The sequence below is a fragment of the Temnothorax americanus genome, unplaced genomic scaffold (genome assembly GCF_048541705.1).
Source record: "Temnothorax americanus isolate GAGA-0224 unplaced genomic scaffold, ASM4854170v1 Scaffold44, whole genome shotgun sequence".
Lineage (NCBI taxonomy): Eukaryota > Metazoa > Arthropoda > Insecta > Hymenoptera > Formicidae > Temnothorax > Temnothorax americanus.
Window position 1 is genome coordinate 277,379 of NW_027509591.1, and position 15,129 is coordinate 292,507.

The following is a 15,129-nucleotide window of genomic DNA, read 5'->3' on the forward strand; positions in this document are numbered from 1 at the left end:
TATATAAGGACTTGGTTAGTGGAGCGTGTGTGTTGTGCATGCGTGTGAGAGTTGCGGATAAATTAGGCGAGAGTTTAGAGGAAAATAGGAGGTAAGGTAGGTGCTAAACCGATAGAAAGGTAGGAAAAATAACTTAAGTTTAGGATAGGATAATAGATGTAGTAGGGAAATATTAAATAGTGAAGGAAAAGAGCGCTAAATGTTTTAGAGAGAGTGAGAGGTTAGGTGAGAGAAGGCGGGAGAATAACGTTGTGCGTTCCAAAAGGGAGCGAGATTTGCGTCATGCATAAAGTAGGTAGCGACATTAGACGGAACAGTCTAGGCATATAGGCAGCTAGCGGTTAAGGAAATTGACTAGAAGGAGAGCGTGAACGAGTGACGTACAGGATGGAGGGAGAGGCAAGCGAGAGTGAGAAGGTAGTAAAAAGGAATAAAGATGTGAATTTGGCTACAAATTTGGATATTTAAGTAGTGAGAAAACGGGTAAAGAAATTTTTGCTACACCAAAAGAAGAAAAAAGAGGATAAGAAACACTTCCAAAGGAGGAGTTAAGAATGAGAGAAAGATTGAGCTCGACCAGCATACTGGAGTATGTGAGAAGTGAAAATAGTATGGCATGTGAGTTAGCGAAAGCTAAGAGGAAAAGAGAGGAAAAAGAACAACTTGAGGAGAAAATTTTCAAGAGAGGTAACATGTTGTGGACGTTCTCGGTGATATCAGGATCTCGGGGTAGGATACACGACTAATGCAGCTCGGGTCAGTACAGAGAGAGAATATAGTCTTTATTAGGCTTTCGAGGAGACCGATAGTTTTCGTGGTCTCTGCGCTACTACTGTCGCCGAGCGAGCGCTCCCCACTCTCTAGCTCGCGCCTTTTGTTTACACTCGATGCCCCGGGCGCATATCTTCTATTTTTCCAGGACATCCTCCCCCCTTATTGGAAAGGCGTACACAAAATATTGCAAAATACTTAACATAGAGTTACATTTTTTGATAAATCTTAAACACTATCTCAAAACTAATAAAGAAAATATCAAATTACACGCAAAACAAGAAATATCTGATACATTTTTTCTTACAACTAATCCTTAAACTAATACTTAAAACGATCCGGTTCTCTAATAACTCGTCCACTTCGCGTGGTTACAATCTTTGGATCGCAGTCTTTTTGTTCACAGACAATTCGCACAACTGTTTATCTTATTGCTAATTTTCTTAGAACTCGTTCGCTTACATAAGTCTTTGGTAAAGTCTTCTGACTCTTCTAGCGGATAAATCCTTTGTACCGGTCTCTTAAATAAGCCATTTTTGGTTTTTAAAACAAATACTCTTTTTTGACCGTCGCGGCCCGGAATTACATCCACTACGCGTGTGTGCAAGCGGCCAATCTATACGCTTATGTGTATCGTCACCGATTAGAACGACGTCGCCGATATTTACCTTTCGAGTCTCTTTCTTTTTCCCGTTTTCAGTAATAATTGACCTAAATATTCGATGCGAAATCTTTTCCGAAGGTCTTCGAGAATCTTTTGCCTATGTTTAAGTTTCTTTTCTAATATTACCCGATACAGCATATCGCAGTCTAGGACGCCGTATTCCCGACTTTCTTGCAGAAATATTGACGGTGACAATGGTCTAAGATCATTGGGATCTTCTGAAATATACGTTAGAGGACGCGCATTGATTATTGCCTCCGTATCACACAAAATTGTGTTCAGACTCTCGTATGACAGACTTGCTTTTCCTAATATTTTTCGTAATAATGTTTTCAAAATTCCTATGAGTTTTTCCCACCAACCACCCCACCATGATGCTGCTGGCGGATTAAAATACCATTCGATTTGAAAGGTTGAACTATGTTTAGCGATCTTATCCCAGTCTAATTTGCTCAGTGCATTGGCGGCGCCTGTAAAATTAGTTCCATTATCGCTATATATAACCCGTGGGCGTCCGCGACTTGCTATAAATCTGCGTAGGCATTCTAAAAAACCCTGAGTGGATAGCGTCGATGCTAACTTGAGATGTACCGCTCGGTACACAGCACAAGTAAAAATACAAATCCATCCCTTCCCCCCACCTCGCAAAATTAAAGGTCCGGCGAAGTCTACGCCGATAATTTCGTTGCGTCACAAACGCGATTGGGAGGTAAAGGAGGGGCTTTGCTTTCCATACGCCTCGTTTTTTGTCTCTTGCAGATTACGCAATTAAATATGACCGACTTTATTATTTTTCGAAGAGAGATAATCCAAAATCATTCGCGTATGTGGTTCATAATTATTTGCGTTCCCGCATGGCCTATGGATTCGTGAGTTTCTCTTACTAACATATAAATTATATCATGATTGCTATCTAACAGAACGGGACATAAGAAGTTAAACTCATCAATTCGATTCGAAATTTTAGTTTTTAAGACAAATAAGCCGTCTTCGTTTTTCATCATCTTGAAAAAAGATAATTTTTCTTTAGTTGCGGTTGAAAACATCTGATCTTGCAGATATTTAAGTAATCTAGTTTCTGCCGCCTTTATTTCCGTAAAAGTTAAGCATAATTCCCCTTTCGCTCCTTTTCAGCTAAATACGGTGTTTTAGATAATTCACGCGTTACATAATCCTCGTCTTTTAATCCTTTTCTTTCATCGATTTCTTTTTTGCAATTTGTGAAAAATCTATTTGTCCATGCCAAGAACCGTATTAGTTTATAATAAGACGAAAAGTAATCACCGACTTTAAATGTAGTTTTCGCGATAATAGTGTGTACTAAAGCCAATTTTTTAATTTCGCTCTCTATTTCTTCTTCAATAAAATCACCCTTTACCTTGGGCTATTCTGCTTCTGATTTATAAAGCCACGGAGGACCTAACCACCACTCGGATTGTACTAGTTGCGCGGGACTACAGCCGCGCGAAGGAAGATCCGCGGGATTTAAATTTCCGGGTACATATTTCCATTCATTCTGTTTACTAAATTCGCGTATCTCTTTTATTCTATTCCAGACAAATGTCCCCCACTGCATGTCGCGTTTAATCCATGCTAATACTGCCGGATTAATCGATATAGTGTCTTTTCTTTTATTCCATAGAATTCCTAGGACAAGGGTTGTTTCATTTTCCATTGAATTGCGTGCGCTTTTCCAGCCGCGAAGCTCGAAACCGCCTGCCCTCATAATCATTGTGGCTTCTGACACAAATGTTTGTATTCCTCCTCCGAATCTACGCTCGTGACGCAAGTATCAACATAGAACGATTCTTTTAATTTTTCCGCGGATTTAATATATTTGTCTCTGTTTTTTAGGAATGTCGACAAATGCAGTTCTATAATTGCTGCCAATAAAAAGGGACTGCATGCTAGACCAAATACTACCCGACAATGACGTAAAATTACCATTTCCCCGTTTATGATCCAGAAAAAACGAAGATAATCTCGATCCATTTTGTTTACGACTATTTGCAAGAATGCCTTCTTTATGTCAGACACTACTCCGATTTCTCTTTCTCGAAATCTATTCAAAGACGATGGTACTTATTCAATTAAATTGGGGCCCTTTTCGAGGCACTGATTCAAAAACGAGTACCCCTTTTTACACGCCGAAGCGTCAAACACGGGTCTTATTTTTGTCGTGCTATTTATCTTTACTACCGGACGATGTGGTAAATAATGGCCTAAAACGTCGATTTCATCGTTGGGCATTTTTTCAATAACACCTTCCGATAGCCATTCCTTGAAAACATTATCGTACGCTTCTAATAAATTATTTTCCGCAAGCTTGCCGAGACATTTTTCTAGTCTATTGCGCGCGATATCATAATTGCTGGAAACAGGCACATGATCTTTCGTCCACGGTAATCTGACTTCGTACCGACCGTCAGCATTCAGCGTAGCTGTCTTTATCAAAAACTCTCGCGTTTGTTTGTCTTTTACCGCTTTGTCCGCTTTCTCGATCGGATCTGTAATACCGATAGCATCTAGACGCCACAAATTGCAAAAACTAGCCTCCTGCACGAACATCGATCACGATTGTAACCGCTGTGTCAGATCTTATTTCTTTCGGTAATTTGCCTAATACGGTCTAGCCTAGATGTGTTTCTAGTGCCGTTAATCCATTCTTCAAATTATACTTTTTTCCCGTGAGCAATTTACCGGCTACATCTGCTCCAATAAGCACATCTATATATAGAACTGTTTTTTCCAACATCCGACAAAATAATATTATTAATTTTCAGTTCATCGGCCCAGGAATCACATCTAATGCTCGAAATAGGACCGCAAATAACATTCTGATTCATAGCCGAGAAATTACACGCGTACGAATTATCCAGACTCTTAACGCGTATCTTAAATATATTGTGAATCTCGCTTTCTGATTTAATTCCGCCGAAGAGCGAATGTGAAACTTTTAGTTCACCGAGAAGAACATAGCCTAATTCTCGCGCGATATCAGTACGAATATACGAACGTTGCGAAACAGTGTCAATAATCGCTCTTACAATTTTTTCTCGCGTCTGCGAATATACTTTCACTCGAAGCGTTTGTAAACAAACATCATGCGTCTCACAAAACGAAACTAGGTTGTGTTCGTCGACCGCTTTCTCGTCCTTTATGTCCGGCTTATTTTCAGGAACGCTCCCTTTGCGAAAAATACCCGGGCACATTAATAAAACGTGTCGTTTCGAACACTAATCGCATTTTAATTTAACTTTACCATCTCTGTGAAACGTGTCCGCGTTTTAGGCAATTAAAACAACAGCTTTCTCTTTTAACAATTTCTTTTCGTTCGTCTAACGTTAATTTACGCGCGGATTCACAGCTCTGACTATCGTGACTCGACTTACAAAAAATACACTCCGACTTCTTTTGATCCTTCGCCGTAAAAAGAACGCTCGCGCTGGCCGCTTCTTTCGACGACTCTGTTTTACTTTTCGGTTTCGTCTTCCCTTGTTCCGTCGATAACCCAAAACCTGTTAACGCCATGTCGATGCGCTCCTCGTTTTTCACCTCTATTTGCAGGAATTTAAGAAGCTTTTTGAGTCGATCGGTAGTTTCACGCTGCCCGTTGCCTTCTATCGTTTTCCGTTGTCCGCTGCGTTGCCACGCTTGAAGGACTTCTTCTGGGAGAGACGACTCGACGAGAGGATAGAGCATGGCGGCACATTTATCCGTCGTCACGCCCAACGTCTCCAACGCACGAATATAGCATTCGACTTTATCATAAATGCTCGCGAGAGACGATTTCTTGTTTCCCCTTACGGCATTTTGCAACACGAGACTGAGCAGTTCGCGCACATAGAATTCCATAATAATATCGTCTCGTCCGAAACGATTCTTCAAGCTCATGATCGCCTTCTTGTAGTTTTCTCCTGTAGGCGAGAAACTTTTCACGAGCTCGTTCGCGCGCGAATCCGCCGCCATTGCTTGCAGCAGATATTGCATCTTGTCTTCATTGCTGATCAAATTATCGTCATTTATTTTCTTAAATTGACTCCAAAACGGAAGCTAGTCCTTTATATTACCGATGAATTTCGGTAATTCCAATTTTGGAAACTTTGATGTCTTCGTAGCGCTCGTTGAAACCGTTCTCGACGCGTTTTCCGGCATCGATGTCGTCACTTTTGCTATCTTCATCTTCGCCGTTAAATACTGTGTCTTATATGCGTCGTCCGATTCCAATTCTCTGTCGAGGTCAGCCTCATCCATCTCTGATTGGAAAAGCCATTAGCTATATTGCGGAATGTACTGTATCTAATTCCGTCATCTTCGTTTCCAGGAACTGGAATGCCACTATCTTCTTTTCTCTCGAACAGTCGCTTTCCAATTTTGTTGTAAAAGCGGTAAGTGCTTTTGTAAAGGCCGTACGGAGAACTTTCCTCTGCTTCTTAACGGCATCCATCGTGGCTGCACTCACTCGCACAATCGTCAAGACAACAAAATTATATATTCCCGAATCTACCGAAATTACGTCCTGTCATGGTCGCCAGATGTTGTAAACGTTCTCGGTGATATCAGGATCTCGGGGTAGGATATACGACTAATGCAGCTCGGGTCAGTACAGAGAGAAAATATAGTCTTTATTAGGCTTTCGAGGAGACCGATAACTTTCGTGGTCTCTGCGCTACTACTGTCGCCGGGCGAGCGCTCCCCACTCTCTAGCTCGCGCCTTTTGTTTACACTCGATGCCCCGGGCGCATATCTTCTATTTTTCCAGGACATAACAAGACTGTGAGGACGTCACCGGGAATAGACAAATCAAAAGAAGGAGTCGGTGCTGCAGGTAAGAAGAGAGAAGAGGAAGAAGATTTGTCAGTAACAAAGAATGAAGAGGATATGGTGCGTTGTTAGCAATCCTGAGAGAAATTAGAGACAAGATGAGGGACCTGAGTAACGAGATGAGAGAGATGAGAGAGAGAGGATGAGCGTCTTAGAAGAGAGATAGAGAAAAAAGAAGAAAGGATAGAGGAAAGGATGGACAAAATAGAAGGGAGACTATCGAAGATCGAACGAAAGAGTGAAAACATAACGGAAGAGACGACCAGCGGCAAAATGGAGGAGTTTGTGGGAAAGGTGGCGGAGATGGTTAGGAAGAGAGAAAGAAATATGAAGAAAAGGAAGGAAAAAAAAATAATCTAGTGATCAGAGGATTACATAAAGAGGAAAACAAAAGCTTAATGGACACAGCGGAGACGTTTCTTGAGAGAAAGTTTGGTGCAAAAGCGGGAGTAAAGAAGATGCGGTCGACAGGCAAAGAAGGAAGAGAGATAGTAACTGTTGAAATGGACTGCTGGGAATCGAAGGATAAGCTGGGAAGTAAGAAAATTTTCATTGATCACGACCTGACTTTTGAGGACAGAGAAGTGCAAAGACGGATAAAAGAACAAGCATGGAAAGAGAAAACAGACGGAAAATGGGTGAAAATAGGTTATAGGAAGCTAGAGGTACAAGGTACGAAGTATGTATGGAGCGAGGAAAAAAATAAACTAATAAAAAAGGAAAATTTTTAGATGGCTGCCAAGTTAGGAAAAGAAAACCAGCAAGTTATGGTATTCAAGATGACAATAAGCAAACAACACGAATGGAGGTCGGAAAAGTAAAGCAGCTGAAGAATGAAAATAGGCAAAAGATAATTTTTTGGAATGTAGCGGGTATCGAGAGACAGGACAAAGATTTTTGGAATTACATAGTAGGTTTTGATTATATTGGGTTATGTGAAACATGGTTAGAGGATAAGGGTTGGGATAAAATTAAGGATAGACTGCCGGAAACGGACAGCTGGAAAAACATTAACGCTGTAAGGGAAAGGAAAAAGGGTAGGGCGAAGGGAGGTTTACTAATAGGTATTAGAAAAGATTTGGGGTTAGAAGTGGAGAAAAATAAAAGTGTAATGATTACAGAAAGTATTGCGCGAACAAGAATAGTAAAAGAGGAAAAAGGACTAAATTATTTTATTAGCTGTTTTTATTTTTCAAAGTAATTATAGAAAGTTCGAAACTTTATGCTAACAGACTCAAAGAATCTGCCTGTAAGATATTTAATTCCATCGCTATTGTAGACCTATTCAATAGACAATGCTGAGAACGTGTTATCATCAAATTGCGTATACTTATATGTATAAATTGCGCGTAATCAAATTAAATCTTACCAGTGGAGCTAAGGAAAGTGCTGTTAATCCCTCGACTAAGCGTTTCATGGGTCGCTGTCAGATTGCCCAGACTCTTGCTAGATTGTGAAGTTTGCGCCAATTTCCTGGACGCATCAAACAGACTTGGTGCCTTACTTCTCCTTGGCAGAGTTTCCGGTAGTCTCGCAGCCGAATCCGGATTATCACTAAGCACGGACGCCTCATGGTAACCAGAACTGTCGCTGCTGTTACGGCTGTGATTGATCGTCATTTTGTCCTTGCCGCTGTCTCCGGATGTATTTTGAACGGTTTGTGCAGCGTTGGCAGGTGGTTTCGGGGCTGGTCTCCTTTTCCTTTGCGGCCGAGCCGGCGGCTGAAGAGGACTAACGCTTCTTGCAGTTTCGTCACTCCTGGCTGGCGACACACTGCGTGCTCCGAGACTATCCATGCTCAGAGAATTTTCCTTGGATTTCTTAAACATGAAACCGAACACGCTCTGCTTGGTTTGCTGTTGTCGCCGCTCCTCCTGCCTCTGCAATGCTATTATGTTTTGCGTACTTAGCGTCGAACCCAAACTCCTAGTTTGCTTCGCGTACAGAGTCACCTCTTGCAGGTGATAGTCCTGTAGCGACAGCGATAGTTCCAACGTTTCCTCCAGATTAACTACAGTAAAAACAGTAAACAGTAAAAACAGATTATTACGGTCTTTGATACATTTGGTATCAGATGTCGGTTAGTATTAAGAAACATCACATTTGATGATAACATTAGTTTATAAATTTTTATTTTATTTTTGTTCAATCAATAAATACCATAAATTTTTAAAGATATAGGTCTACACAACATACATTTAAAGGAAAAAAAATATCCTCCACATCTTGTTTAATTTTTCTTTAGTATAAAGCAAATGATATTAAAAAATAAATTAAAATATATTTAAAATATCTTAAACTATATATATTGGCAATACAAATAAATTATGATTATAAATAGAACTATAGAGGCTTATATTAGTTATGAAGACTTGTTATAAAAGATTGTGGGACGAAAACATGATTGGGTGATTACACTGCTGTCAACAAAAAAAGGCACAAAAACGAAAGTAATAGTTTTTTATAGCTTTTTAGCTAAATACGATCCTGTTTGTTAAATTGCTCTATCACGTCTCAATGTAAAGAAATTTGCAAGAAAAGCTATTTTTTAATGTATTATGGCATATTATCCCGTGTGCTGATCCCTTATCGGGCGCCTCCCCAGGTGGCGGATAGGGGAACGCTCGCTAGAAATAGAAAGTACCAGGGAAATAAAATACCCAGAGCGGACAAAAATCAGCCAAGGAAGACAACTCCGGCAGAAAAATTTCGCAGCCTGGGAGCGGTCAGGAGGCAGCCCCTCCCCCGGGCTAGAGTGCTGTGGGCTAATAACCCGCACACCTAAACAAAAAATTTTATTACTGAAACTAGACAAAATGTAAAGGCTATGAGGGAAACGAGCAGACTACGTGAGGTGACGTCTGAGATGGAAAGATATTGTAAGCTGGAGATTCTGGGTCTGAGTGAGACAAGGTGGACGGGATTCGGAGAAACGAGATCGGGGAGCAGAATGAGCTTCATCTACTCGGGCAAGAAAGACGGCCAGCCTCACGTCAATGGAGTGGGACTTCTCATGACGCGGTGAGCCAAGAATAGCTTAATGGAGTGGACCCCCGTAAGCGACCGAATTATTACCGCACGTTTCAGAACCCGTTTCCGCCCTGTCACCATTGTGCAATGCTACTCGCCCACCGATGTAGCCACTGTAGAAGAGACAGACAAGTTTTACAACCAACTCATTGCAACTCTGGCGCGCATCAAGAGGAGAGACATTATAATGCTCATGGGAGATCTAAATGCAAAAATCGGCCGAAATAACGGGGGCCGAGAAAATGTGATGGAAAGACACGCGGTCGGAATCATCAACGACAACGGCTGATCGAGGTATGCGGGACCTTCAACCTGGTCGTCGGCGGCTCGCTGTTTCCACATAAGACATGCTACAAGGTCTTCTGGGTGTCGTCAGATCAACAAACAGAAAACCAAATTGATCACTTCGCCATTAGTCGCAAATGGAGGAGCTCGCTGCTCGATGTACGAAACAAACGCGGAGCCGATGAGGAAACAGACCATCATCTCATCTATGAGGGCAACAATACGCCTAAAGATCATGGCCATAAAAAATCAGGCAAAAACGAGAGAAACAAGGTTCAACATCGCCAGACTTCAGTCACCCCAAGTCAAGGGCGAGTTCGAACTGTAACTGCGGAACAAATTCGAAGCTCTTGCAGACACGGAACACCGCGGGATTGATGGTGACTGGGAGTGTCGAAAACGAACCTTCTTGGATACCTGCAAAACGACTCTTAGCCACAGGGACTCGGGTAGGAAAAAAGGGATCTCAAAAGACACCTGGACCTCCATCAAAACACGGAGAGAAAAAAAAGATGTAGTGAACAGCAGTCGCACGAGAGCCCAAAAGACAGCTGCCGCCGCAGAAAACACAACAGCAAACAGGAACGTGAAAAAAAAATACGAAGAGACAAGAGGCTCTATACCGAACAACTGGCATCCCGAGCGCAGAGTGCAACCAAAGCTGGCAACTTTAAAGAGCTGTAGGAGAGACCGGGGCTAGAAGTCACACGGGTAAGTTGTCACAAAGCTTATATCTCACTTAATAGATTGAGTGGAATATTATTCTTTATAGTATAGGTTGCTCCTACCGTGTTAGTCGGATGTACGAAATAGCTCGTTTTTAAAACATCGCATGTGATATTTACGAGCACTTTTTAAAAATTGGAGATTGTGAGTAAATTTTTCTTACCTCCATTTTTATTATTCCGTTGGTTTTTGGAATTACTAGTCGTAATTTCTTTTTAGTTATAAGAAACATTATAGTTTTAGGTAATTTTTCCTGTATTTAGTTAACCGTTATTGCAACATAGTTTATTAATACAATATAATATTCTTTGTTTAAAATGACCGTTCGGGGTAAGGTGTCTCAAATAAGATGGGATTAGTTGTCACGTATTTCGTCTGCTGACGTGGCTGCGCAGGCTGCGCTGTAGGTTACGTGTGGTTACGCATGCGTGTGAAATGATCGCCGAACCAACGTGTTTTAGCCCTTATCCGTATACAATAAGCGATTACGCGATAAAATAGTGTTTTTAGACAGATTATTGTTGTTTTCTCTATGGCTCGAAATCGCGAAAGAAAAACAGCTAGAGGTACAACTCCACTCGATATTATGCTTAAAGCTGTCAGAGCTGTGAAAATACATAACCTAACCTGTCAATCCGACAAGCTGCTTTAGAAGTTCGGTTCTAGCCGCCATACAAGTCGGACGTGTTTCCTGTCCTAGCCCGGGAGGTAGCGACACAAAAGTGTCAGCGATTTGATTAGTCTTGGAACAAAGTAATTTCTCTTGTTTTAATAGTGTTGTTGATGAAATGCAGAGTCTGGCTGCGCTGTCTCGCTGGAATGGGCGTTGCGGCGCCTTTGATCTTGTCGAAAAAACACTTATGTTGGAAGAATTTGATTAGTGCTGAGCTTTTATATATTTATTGTTTTTTGTATAAAAAAATGTTTTAGAAGAGTCTGGCATGCAACTGACACTGGAAAATGAGTCTGGCATCCTCCCAAAGTCGTTGTAAAAAGTCGATTTGTAGAATCATTTGATTAGAGCTGTAACTTGTCAAGATGGTAGTTTAAATATATAAAATTATAAAAAAATAAGTCTGGCTACTTGTACTGGCTGGAAAATTGGTCTGGCACCCCCTTTAAAGTCGTCTGCACGAGCGCGCCGTGCGCCGGTAGCTCGTTGCCCGCCATATCTCTAAATATTATTAACGCATTACTCATTGAAAAAAATTTTACTTGTTCAAAAGGAAAAACGTAAACGATTTCATGCTTATTAGTAGTGGAATGATGTGTAATTAATTATGTAATAATCAGAAATAAAGTAATTTAAAAATAAAACTATATTTTAAAGTAGTCAACATTATGCAAGTATAAAAAAACAATTAATTTTATTTATTAAAATTATTAATTTATTCATGGATAATCTGTAATTAAACTTTCAATTTCTGATGAACTTTCATTGTCATTGGTGAGCTCGGTGTTGTCGGTATCGTCATCGGATTCTTCTTCGATTTCCTTTGATTGAGTACATTCATGATCTGAAAATGATTCAGTTGAATTTATTATAATATTAAAATTACACGATTTTAATAAGCTGCGATAAAAACAAACTTTTACGAACTAAACTAATTAACTCGTTTTATTTGCAAAAAAATAATTATTATCTTAAAATCATATTTCTAAAGTCATGATTAAAGATTTATTAACAGTATTTAAACCAAAATTGTTTATCAATTAAAGTAATTTAAATCGACCTGACTGGCAATATATATAATGTCTTTCCGATATGAACATTGAAAAACTGTGAGCCAACTTGGTTTGTCGGATTCACACAGCACTTTTTTCAGATCGATATCGAGACATTATTAATTTTGACCATAATTTTGGTCCGTTGATGTAATTTCTAAATTAAATAGTTTTTAATTTTATTGCGAAAAATATTACCCCAGCCAGGGTTTGAACCTGGAACCTCCCGTATACCGTGCGGGTGTCGTGCCAATTCGACCACTGGGGCTGTGGTAATATTTATCGCAATAACAACTGTAAGATGGAGCACCGATTACTAGGTCGACGGTGTATAATAAACAGAATTATTAATTATTATTAACAGAAATATATAATTATTAATTGTTATTCTATATACTGGCGAAAGAAATTTATTATTCTGTTTATTATACACCGTCGACCTAGTAATCGGTGCTCCATCTTACAGTTGTTATTGCGATAAATATTACCACAGCCCCAGTGGTCGAATTGGCACGACACCCGCACGGTATACGGGAGGTTCCAGGTTCAAACCCTGGCTGGGGTAATATTTTTCGCAATAAAATTAAAAACTATTTAATTTAGAAATTACATCAACGGACCAAAATTATGGTCAAAATTAATAATGTCTCGATATCGATCTGAAAAAAGTGCTGTGTGAATCCGACAAACCAAGTTGGCTCACAGTTTTTCAATGTTCATATCGGAAAGACGTTATATATATTGCCAGTCAGGTCGATTTAAATTACTTTAATTGATAAACAATTTTGGTTTAAATACTGTTAATAAATCTTTAATCATGACTTTAGAAATATGATTTTAAGATAATAATTATTTTTTTGCAAATAAAACGAGTTAATTAGTTTAGTTCGTAAAAGTTTGTTTTTATCGCAGCTTATTAAAATCGTGTAATTTTAATATTATAATAAATTCAACTGAATCATTTTCAGATCATGAATGTACTCAATCAAAGGATATCGAAGAAGAATCCGATGACGATACCGACAACACCGAGCTCACCAATGACAATGAAAGTTCATCAGAAATTGAAAGTTTAATTACAGATTATCCATGAATAAATTAATAATTTTAATAAATAAAATTAATTGTTTTTTTATACTTGCATAATGTTGACTACTTTAAAATAAAGTTTTATTTTTAAATTACTTTATTTCTGATTATTACATAATTAATTACACATCATTCCACTACTAATAAGCATGAAATCGTTTACGTTTTTCCTTTTGAACAAGTAAAATTTTTTTCAATGAGTAATGCGTTAATAATATTTAGAGATATGGCGGGCAACGAGCTACCGGCGCACGGCGCGCTCGTGCAGACGACTTTAAAGAAGGTGCCAGACCAATTTTCCAGCCAGTACAAGTAACCAGACTTATTTTTTTATAAATTTATATATTTAAACTACCATCTTGACAAGTTACAGCTCTAATCAAATGATTCTACAAATCGACTTTTTACAACGACTTTGGGAGGATGCCAGACTCATTTTTCAGTGTCAGTTGCATGCCAGACTCTTCTAAAACATTTTTTTATACAAAAAACAATAAATATATAAAAGCTCAGCACTAATCAATTTCTTCCAACATAAGTGTTTTTTCGACAAGATCAAAGGCGCCGCAACGCCCATTCCAGCGAGACAGCGCAGCCAGACTCTGCATTTCATCAACAACACTATTAAAACAAGAGAAATTACTTTGTTCCAAGACTAATCAAATCGCTGACACTTTTGTGTCGCTACCTCCCGGGCTATCCTCGCCTTGTGTAGAGTTTTGATCCCTCCCTTCCCTGCTGTGGTGCATGTTATTGATAGGCTCTGTGTGTTTGAGACCGTGGTTTTTCATCTCGGTTGCATCTAACTAATTGCTTTTTGCGCTCCCCCCTTGGAACGGGAGCTTTAGATTTCTGCTTGCTTAATTGGTTTGCATGGCTGATCCTGCAGATACTCTTTCGAAGCTCGACGACCCGCGAACCTCCGACGATGAGGCGCTGAGAAGGTAGCATAAGAGGAAGATCGGAGTCTTGGAACAAGAGTTCGATTTGACTATTAAACGGATAATGGATGAAGACCTCGCGACGAACTCCGAGGGACGGTTATCTAGTAACCGAAGGAACTCATTAGCTAAAAAGCAGAGGGAAGATGAACTCAATAAGAGACGCAACATTTCCTCCTCTCAGAGTGATAATCTTGGTGACGATATGGAGATAGATCAAGAGACACGGTAGTGTCTCGCGCCAAGTACACGCGGAGCAAGACCGACCGTGACTCTTTTACGCGACGCGACGGGTTGCGAGTACCCGAGATGTTGAGATCTCGATAACGAGTGAACGGATCAAGTTCTAAGTAGGCTTGATCGATAGCTTGGGGTCTAATTAGGGGGGGGGTTTCTCAAATAATATTCCGCTACGTGCCCTACGAGCGGAGATATTGCGACGCAAAGTCCAAATGTGAAAATTTTTTATTAAGATATTTCCTCCTCCTCCTCCTCCTAACGCCGATGTTATGATGACGTCATAATCAGATACGTCACTTTCACTATTTCGACACTGGCGGCGCAGGTATCGCCAGTTTCGATATCGCACGCGTATTTCGAAATTAGGTCGATAGACTTATCGGTCAGGGTCATGTTCCAAAACTCACTCTAGTTAACTAAAATGCTATAGTGTACGTGACTTAAACTATAGATTTTAGTTACCCAGAGTGAGTTTTGGAACATGACCTAGGAAGAAGATTTCTATTTAGGTAAATTAGGTAATAATATATATTTTGAGTCAACGGAAAAGAAGGTTCTCTACGCTTGGCAGAAAGTCCCGCTAGGGAATTTTTAAGTCGATTCTTATGAATCAAGCTTGATATAATACATATTGAGTCAACGGAAAAGAAGATTCTCTACGCTTGGCAGAAAATGCCGCTAGGGAATTTTTAAGTCGATTTTTATGAATCAAGCTTGAATTAGATGTCTAGGTATCCCAGGTTGCCGATGACGAGGTCCAGATAGTGCGCTTCATAGTTTTCGGTGTCCAGGTGTAATAACACGTTGAATTCGATGTCTACGTGTCCCAGGTTG

The 15,129-nt window shown here is 39.9% G+C and overlaps 1 protein-coding gene and 1 pseudogene across 23 annotated transcripts in view; both read right to left on the reverse strand.

Moving 5' to 3' along the window:
- The window catches only part of LOC143903155 (uncharacterized), a 368,826-nt gene that overhangs the window by 100,823 nt on the left and 252,874 nt on the right, over window positions 1–15,129 (reverse strand). For 22 of the 23 annotated variants that reach the window (XR_013258624.1, XM_077416615.1, XM_077416616.1 and 19 more), the window contains one exon: window positions 7,629–8,270. Coding sequence is in view for 22 of the 23 variants with exons in the window: in XM_077416615.1 (XP_077272741.1) it covers window positions 7,629–8,270 (642 nt within the window). In the remaining variant the exon portion in view is untranslated. The remainder of the gene's footprint in view (window positions 1–7,628; window positions 8,271–15,129) is intronic. The other variant, XM_077416614.1, reaches the window with a different exon arrangement.
- Window positions 14–7,622, reverse strand: LOC143903160 (uncharacterized; annotated as a pseudogene).